The sequence below is a fragment of the Dufourea novaeangliae genome, unplaced genomic scaffold (genome assembly GCF_001272555.1).
Source record: "Dufourea novaeangliae isolate 0120121106 unplaced genomic scaffold, ASM127255v1 scaffold316, whole genome shotgun sequence".
Lineage (NCBI taxonomy): Eukaryota > Metazoa > Arthropoda > Insecta > Hymenoptera > Halictidae > Dufourea > Dufourea novaeangliae.
The window spans coordinates 173,534-182,511 of NW_015374191.1; the positions used below are offsets into that span (position 1 = coordinate 173,534).

Genomic DNA, 8,978 nt, shown 5'->3' on the forward strand with positions numbered 1-8,978 from the left:
CCAAGAAGCTACAGTAAACGATTCAAAGAGAAGACACTTTGAACTCTCTCGAGGTTATAATCTCGTGCCAGTTACTAACAATAGAAAGAAATAACTAACAGAACCAAGTCGACATTCCCACAAGAATCTTCACTTCACCACCCCCATCCTCCATCGATTCCAACTGCAAAGGTTTAGCCTCCGTCCATCGCGCAGAAACCACCGACGTATTACCGAAAACACAACGTGCTACCACAAGAGGCGAACGAGCAATCTTATCAGCCTGCGTCTACTTTGAAAACCGTCGAAACAACGGGACACCGTGGTTCCTTGCACACCGAGACTTTGCATGAAAAAAGATCGAGATCTCATCGAAGAGAAGCCGCGACACACATGGTACAATGCGCGTCGACTTTCATGTGGGACAACGATTATTAACTATCGTAATATGGTGTATACTCGCCTAAAATCGGTTGATATCGGTAAATGACTTAATAAATTCCGTTAATATCACAACACAATTACGGAAACGGACACGGCTCACTTGATCTCGTACGCGCCGAGGTTCCCCTTGCGTCTCCTGTAGACGGTCCCGCCTGTGGACGTTTCGTTGACGCGGTCCTCTTGGACGATCGATCGTTTCACGTTCGTCCGGTAGCCGTCCTCGTACGCGTTCAGATACAGATTCTTTAGAAATATTTGATTATCGAGCTCGTACAGTGGCAGGAAACGTTTCGAGCGGCTCTGCTGTTGGGCTTCCAGCTCTCTGAACGTGAACAGCCTGTTCTTCTCCTCGTCGTAGGCCGCCTGCCTCGATCGTTTCGCGGCGCGACGTACGCGCCTCGATGAGCTTTCATTCTTGATTAGTGGCTGATGATTTAGCGACAGGAGTCGTCGTTTTTGACGGGGAGGACCAGCGTCCTCCGACGCGTTGCGTATCCGCTTGCTACGGTGCTTAGGCTGTCCCTCTTTCGCTAGGATCTCGTTGTCCAGGACCGAGGACTCTTTACTTGGGTTCGTCGAGGATCGATTGTCGTGAGCCTCGAGATCTCTGGGCGTTGCTAGCGTGGTGCTTGTGGTGCTTGTGGTGCTGGTCGTGGAAGTGCTCGACGACGTAGCTGCACTCACCGACGTCGACGAAGATGTCGCGGTCGTAGCCTCGGACGATTCGTCCTCCGTGCTGTTCAGTTTAGCCTCTATGATATGTTTGAAGAACGCGTACATCTCGCCCACGGTGAACGTGGTCCCGTTCCGTACGGTGAACTTGTCGATCTTCATCCTCTTGATCAGCTCCTCCGTTGCGTTTCGAGCCTCCATCATGGACAGCTTCTCGGTGACGTAGCTGTTCACGAACTCGTAGAAGCCTTTGTAGTAGTTCTTCCTGTGCTTCTTCTTGTCCTTTGACTTTTTACCCCTGCTGTCGCCGTGGGATTGGCCCTTCCTCTTCGAATCCTTGCGATTTTGTTTCTCGTTCCAGCGCATCGATTTGTTATAGAACCTCATGATCTTCTCGAACTCCCGCTTCAGCTTGATGAATTCCCTTTGATTATGGATCTCGAACTCCGTTCTTCCTCGGCTCGAATTGTTTCGACGGGACTCTGACAGGTCCACGTGGAAGAAGTTCTTGCTCATCGCGTTTAGAAGGTCGTGCATGCTACCGTTCGTGGTGTTGCTCGACTGTCTGGCGTCGATACGCTGCAGCTTACGGTAGACGATCTTCAGGAAGTCGATCATCTTCTCCTCGCGAAGCTTCGAACGATTCCCGTGGCCGGAATGCTTCTTCAATGACAGACCCTCCGTGGAATTGTCGTGACGCGTGGAGTTATCGATCTTCTCGGCTTTGTGCTTCCCGTGATCTTTGCCTTTGTTCATTTCCAAGTGCAGAAGCTTCTTGCCGATCTTCCGGAAGAGCTCGATGAATTTTCTGAAAGAAGAAGTGGGCCGTTCAGTAGTCAAGAAGGAAGTCAAGCTCTTCCTAGGAAAATGTACTTTGAACACCAAAGGGTGCTTGAAGCGACTCCTTTAGCATCCCTGTTTTCGATAGTATTGTAAACATATATGTAGCCCGCTTATTATATAAGAAAATTTCGTTTGGATTCACGTTAATATTGAAGAATTCTGATTTATACCTGTAACTCATGGTGAGATCCTCGTCGCTAACAGATCTTCGACGTCTGCTCCACCGCAGCCTAGGGTGTTGTCCAGGTATACACTTAGGCAGGTCCTTGGGGCTCCAGTTTCCCCCGATGCATGTAGCTCCAGTCGGTCCCTCATCCAATACGTAACCCTTGTCACAGTCGTACATGATCTGCTTGTTGTTGACGACCTTCTTCACGTACGGTCTATAATCATAGACGCCCATGTTGCCCACCAGGAACACTTTCCCGTTCTCGATGAATCCAGGAAAGGGGCAAAACACCTGGCTGCAGTGTGGAATATCGCCTGTCCAGTTCCCGTACTGGCATTCCACCGATCTGGAGTTGTTCAACGGGCCACCACCGATTAGCTCGAAACCGTCCTTGCACTTAAAGACAGCCTTCATCCCGTGATCGGTCTTGGGCGCTATCACCATCCCGTTTCTCGGTGGTTTGGGCATTTGCTTGCACCTAGCCGGTGAACAACTGGGAACTATCGACCAGGTACCGTTGTTACACATCACTGGCGTGCTGTTCGCGGCGAACTCGTAATTCTGCACGCAGGACACCAACAGTCGTTCGCCGTGCTCCACGACGGTGACGTTGTTGATGTGATCATTCTCGTGGCTGGCCACGGTGATGTTACCGTTTTCAATTTGCGGGACCACGCACGGCGCTAGGCATTGCGGCAACGGGTAACGCCATTTCCCATCGGCCTGGCAGACGGACGAGGTATTTCCCTCGAGCTTCATGTGATCCTTGCACCGGAAAATTATGCTTGCGCCTAAACCCGTGCCTGTCGGGAGAAGTATTTCGCTGGATTATTAGGTTCTTCTGAATTTAATGCTTGGCTTCCTGCAAGCTCCGATATTCACGGAATCGTAGAAGTCGAATCATCTTTGATTATTTTCTATACTTTCGAATAGAACAACCGAAGATGTGAAGAGAACAAACCGAATTGTGTTTACGTTGGGATCAGGATCGCCGACATAGAATGCTTTTATTTTTACACGATAGAATTTATTTATAACGCAGTGGTAAAGTTTCTTTTTTTAATCTTCCATCTTACCAGCGTCGATATTATCAATCCAGCCGTTATAGAGAACGCCAGGTGAACCGCAATTAATCTCCTGGCAAGTGGGCATCTTTCCAGCCCATTTTCTGTCAGCTCCGCACCTCCTCGTCCCCGCGCCAACCACCGTGTACCCGTAGTCGCATTCGTAATGCACGATGGAATTGTATGCATACGAGGTGAACACCGCCTTCCCGTTTTCAGGGTTTTCCGGTCTGGGGCATTGCACCGTGGTAACCTGAGGAGGAAAACGTTTCCACGTTGGAACGTGTACGGATAAGGAAGTTTCATGGAGTCATGATGGAGTCGTGGGACTTTTGTGGGATCATCAATGCTACGAAATAAGAAAGTAGAGAGAATTTCGGTAATTCTATTAGGCTTTCTTAGACAGTTCTGTGGCTTGCCCATGTACAATGTGATTGAATATTGTTACTTGTATCTTCTCATAGAAAGAAAAAGCTCAATTTGCACAAGTTTACATGCAAATAGGGGTTTCGTGAACAACGTATGTATAGATGTTCATTATGCCAAACGACTTTTTCTTTTTTTCGGTAGAAAAGGTAATAAAACATTGGTATCTGAAATGACACGAACTTTTTCGGACAACCAAATATACATACAGGAATAACCAGTGAATTGTAGATTCATTTCAAACGGAATATTTCATTGTAACACATAAATAAATCAAATAGGATTGAATAAGTGCTGGAAGAAATGATAGAAATTTCTGATAACCCGAATATGATGATGATGTGTGACATATAAATATACTGAAAATAATAACATTGGGTAATGTATCGGAGATAAAGGATGATCGACTTAGCTACTGACAGCATCATTCATGGAACGCTTACTTGGACGCATTGTGGTGATTCCTTCGGGGTCCATGTGCCGTCTGCCAAGCAGAGCTTTTCGGCTTTGCCAACTAATTCGTAGCTGTCCGCGCAGTGATATGATACATGGCATTCGTATGTATAACACTCGCCTTAAAAAAACAAAATGAATTCGTTGTATATCATGAAAAAATGATACATTACGCTCTTCGAGAATTAATAAGATAAAAATCTAAATTCTATCACTTTTCTATATAATTAATAATACTTTCTATTGTGTGACAAATTGTTCTATGATTCGAATAAGATTCTGAGTCTCGATCTAACACGTACACCGGGCAAAGAAATGTATCTCTTCATCCCCGTCTCTTGCTGTCGATTAATAATACTAATTTATTAGAGTAACAGTAACGCACAAAATTTATTAAATTAGACTCTACTACCAGAGGAAGTTAAAATTTTATAAGTATGACAGAGTAATTTTTAGTCCAAGCTTGCACTGAGAATTCTATTAACAATTGAAAGTAACATCAGCAAAGTACAAGTAGAGTGTAGAAAATTAAAAAGTTTGATCCTGGATGTTGGACATATTTTTCAGAAACATTTCTTTGACCATGGTATTTGAAATTGTAATAATAAACTAATATAGTATGTTTAAATCGATAAAATATCTTTCAAATTACCAACAGCAACAAATTAGTAATAGCGTCGTAGCGCACGGTGCATAATAACCGAAGTGTATAAAACATCAGTAGAACTCCCCATTAAGACAGAGCCACACACTCAAATTACTATCAAGCAGAGTGCTTTCCGACAGTAACGAGCGTACTTACATTTTCAGAATTACAAAAATTCCTTCAGTTTCACCCCGAAATATTTCCATTCCGCGATCGTCATACACCCAACGAAATAACGAAATTCCTCGACAACCGTTTACAACCACGCGAAAGCGAATCCTACTGAACAGAACGAACAGAAAGGAGGCGGTACTGTTTATCAATAGCATGTACATACCGGCGTGCCATCCGTTCGCGATGTCCGCCGGTGGTCCGCAGTTCTGCGGCTCACAGGTGATATCCGGCCCGAACCAACTCGCGGCACCCTCCATCAACAGGCACTTGGCCTTCTTTGCCCCGGCGGTTACGTATCCATGATTGCAAAAATACTGAACAACGCTGTCCAGATCAAAGGTCGTTTGTTCAGCAAGAGCGTTATGCCGCGCGTTCTTCACTTTTGGCGGTTGGGAGCAAAAGGAGCTCTGATCCTTCTTGCACGACGGATTGGTGCCAGTCCAGTGACCGTCTGCCCTACAAGTTATCACGGCAAGACCGACAGTGAAATAATCAGGATCGCAGGTGTAATGCGCTCGATCCCCAAAGAATCTCCGTGTCACCGTCAAGACACCGTGTGGGATATCATTCAGAGCTGGACATTCCCTCTCTGGCTTGATACAAGACATCCCGCAGGCACCGTCGCATCTGCACTTCTTCTTCTTGCTCTTGCAGTCCTCATCCGTGGAGCACTTTCTCAGACACTTCTGGCCAAGCAGCATTGCCTCTTGTTCGTCCCTTGGACACATAGCCGACGGTGAGTTGCGTGGATTTTTGTAGATACGTCCGTCGTCGTCGACCTCTGGCTTTGGTTGGTAATCATCGTCGTCGTCGTCGTCGTCGTCGTCGTCCCAATCATCGTCATCGTCGTCGTCATCATCCACCGCGGCCTGTTGCCGTAACTTCGACTCGGACGCGAGGAACAGGGAGCATAGGAATAGCAACAGAAGAACCGAACTGGGTCTCATTTTTCAAAGTCTCTCTTAAAGAACACACTGGTGGAAAAGACACGAAAACTTGCGTGTTTCACTGGCCGATAGCACGTTGTTCATATGGCATTTTGGACGAGAAATAGGGACAGTTCGACGGGTTTGTTGTACGTATTCACAAGGTACCGATGGACCATCGATGCACCCAGGGTTCCGCGATGCCTGTGGAGGTTAAAGCACCACTCTCATACCGCGGCCACACCGGTGGAGGACGACGTCGTTTCTCTCGCGACCGTGACTATTAATCGAGTCTGCCTCTTCGGCGTCCAGGAGGATTAGGACGGCGCGTGTGTTCTCTCTCTCCGTTACCGCTCGCCGCCTCTCTGTTCCCCTAACTCCGACGGATTTTTTTCTTTATTGTGCGGACTGCGGCCCCGTGCTGCCGGGAATTCGCGGATACTCGCGCATCTCTGCACGCGCATTCAGCCTGTGTTCAATACATCTCCTCACTCGTGCAGCTTCCAGCAGATGGCGAGGGACAGGGGGTGGTAAAGCTTTCGGAGTTGCGCAGAAATCGACGACCGCCAGACACCTCTCGTTCGACCGTGAGTACACGAACAGGAGAGTGGGAAGGGAGGGTGGGGGAGCTGAGGGTGGTTTCGATGGGTTTTATACACGGTTACGATCGGATACAATCGCCTTTGATGTAAAAAAAGAATAATGGAAACACTGTATACTGTGACAAATAATAGCAGGCGTTCGTTCTTCGATTGTACAGAGGTTGTTCCGGAAAACGTGTGAAGCAAATAGGAGGATTTGTTTTAAATTACGTTTCTGCAGTAAGATTCTGGTTTAGAGGTTTGAGAATTATTAATGGGAAGTTGCTGCGATGAGAAGCGGATGAAATTTTTTGTGTAAAGCATCCGTATGATGAATCGTTAGGGGGTGATCTCATTAAATTTTATTCACTGTAATAATTGGATACACATTGATACATTTGCCTCTTAAAAAATAACAAGTGCACTATAACGTATAGTATCGCACTATAGTATCACATAAAAAAGTAACAAATAATATAAAAAAATAAAATACAATTAATTTTTATTTTTATTAACAATTATAAATATTTACAGTGCAATAGTATCATTTATTTTAGTAATACCGTAATATAAACTGTTAAGTAAAAGGTGGAAACAATAACGCCACGGTAGTGTCTGTTTCCAACAAGTAGAAACAGACAGTTATGACCAGACACGTTGGTAAAGTGGTATTCACTGTCACGCGAATACATACTCCGGAGATTTTCGAAGTTCATTTTCGATCCAATTTTTCGTAAACGAAAATCTCTTATTCCGTTCTACTGTATTCTATATTCACAGGGTATCGATAACTAACAGGTTATAAGAGTCAGTTTATTATTAGTAATTCCTTCCTTCGGAACTTAGTATTAAAAAAATAAACTAATTTTTTCATCTTCAATTTTTATATACGTAACGAATATTAGAAGGTGAAGTATTTTCAATACCAATTGATATAAATAAATAAACCAATTTCATAGTGCGATTAATTCAGTAATAACAAGTGATCAAACATATCTACAATAAAAACGGTAAATCAGCCATTTATTCTGTACAGTGTAGAATATGAACTATAACACGTCCAGTTTTTATTTCACAGTACCTTGATATTCCTATTTTCAAACATGGATGCCATAATTGCCTAAGAAAAAGGTATTTCATAAAATTAAAGCAAATTTGAAAATGCAGTGGTTCCGTATACAGAGCGTGGTCCACGCCACTGGCATAAATTCCACCTCTTGTACCATTATTTCCATCCACAAAATGCAGTTACAGTTCATTTAAAATAAAACTGAGAGCTCCTTTTTGTCGCTCTAAATATGAAATACAAACCGAGACTTTTCGCGAACAGAACACTTTAAGAAACCTTTTTAAATCTTTCAACATCCGAACAATTTTACGAATCTTATTTTCTGGCTTCTCTGCTCGCGTCTCTTGCCTCGAGTATTTCTTTCTCTGGTATATACATAAACCAGAGTAAATGAACTCCACCGGGGCAACAAATATTCCCCCGTCCGCTCCCAGTGCCGTGGAATAAAATTTCGCGGTATCTTTCCGCCAAAGAGCTTGCTTTCACAATGCCACTCCTACAATTCCGCGAGCGGCAACAACGGGATTTTCTCGCTAAGCAGTTCGACCAGCGATTTCATTTCCTACAGAACCTCCGAGCTCGATTAGGGTAAATTCGATCATAATAAACCAGCCAAAGCACCTGTCACTTTATGTGGCGACTCTCCTCGTTTTATGGAAGAGATGCCTCATTTCGAAAAAACAAACTAAGAATATAGAGGATGTAAGAAAAGTATTGAAAGGACGCAACATGTGTAATTATCTTTTTTCAATCGAAAGATATTCCAAATGTGACGTCTCTCCCCATATGGCGTCCCACCTGAATTTACCCAACAGACATTATCATATCGCGCTCACGGAAACGTTACCCTTTGGAAATGTGCCGAAAACCATTTTCGAAACGGTCCCGTTAACGCGTCAAGTCACGAAACCCCAGGCGTCCACCTGCAGCCACTTTCTAGCCCGTTTACGCGTGATTCGCCAGCTCGGACAAATTGGAGGACCGCTTCGGGTTCCGATCTTACTGGCCCAATTCACGGGGACCGGCATCCGGTAATCGTGGCAACTTCCTGCTCGATCGAGCTGAACCGAAACGTTTCGCCTGTGATTCCGCTTGATCCTCGCGTGACGACCGAACGTTAGGATTCGAACCATCGACGAAAGAATGTGTTCAGGTAGAAGACTTGATTGGAGAACGTAAAAGTGTTTGAGTAGACTGGGGATTTTATACGTTTACAGTTGACGCGATGGTATACCATTTTTAGTTACATTAAAAAGTGTAAACAATTTTTAAAACGTCTTATTATGCATGTATTGATCTTTGGAGGACTTGTTCGCTTCTGAAACGTTCAAAGTTACCTTTAAAAGTGAATAAGTCCTGTAGGATAGATATTTGCAGAAAAGTTACTATTTAAAAATACATAAGTCCTTTAGGATCCATAATTGCATAAACCTCTGCACGGTCTAGTCATAAGCTACAGTGGTATCACCTTCTGGGGTGACAGCGCTGCAGCTAAATAGTTAATACATTTGTAAACTGACAGTCATCAACGG

General features: G+C 44.5%; 1 protein-coding gene across 1 annotated transcript; it reads right to left on the reverse strand.

Annotated features, from left to right (window-relative positions):
* Positions 1–519: 519 nt before the first annotated feature.
* Positions 520–5,817, reverse strand: LOC107192176. The gene is made up of 5 exons (XM_015581381.1): positions 5,034–5,817; positions 4,041–4,171; positions 3,184–3,424; positions 2,109–2,910; positions 520–1,948 (listed from the first exon to the last, which is right to left on the reverse strand). Exons 1-5 carry the CDS (start codon positions 5,815–5,817, stop codon positions 520–522), a joined length of 3,387 nt encoding a protein of 1,128 aa, XP_015436867.1.
* Between the last annotated feature and the right edge of the window lie 3,161 nt (positions 5,818–8,978).

Bases quoted from the DNA above. Each gene is read 5' to 3' on its own strand.
- LOC107192176 (XM_015581381.1), bottom strand. From the start codon at position 5,817: ATGAGACCCAGTTCGGTTCTTCTGTTGCTATTCCTATGCTCCCTGTTC. The intron at 4,172-5,033 runs GTATGTACATGC...TGTTTTTTTAAG, and splicing joins CGCGAACGGATGGCACGCCG to GCGAGTGTTATACATACGAA. The intron at 1,949-2,108 runs GTATAAATCAGA...TCCTAGGAAGAG, and splicing joins GATCTCACCATGAGTTACAG to CTTGACTTCCTTCTTGACTA.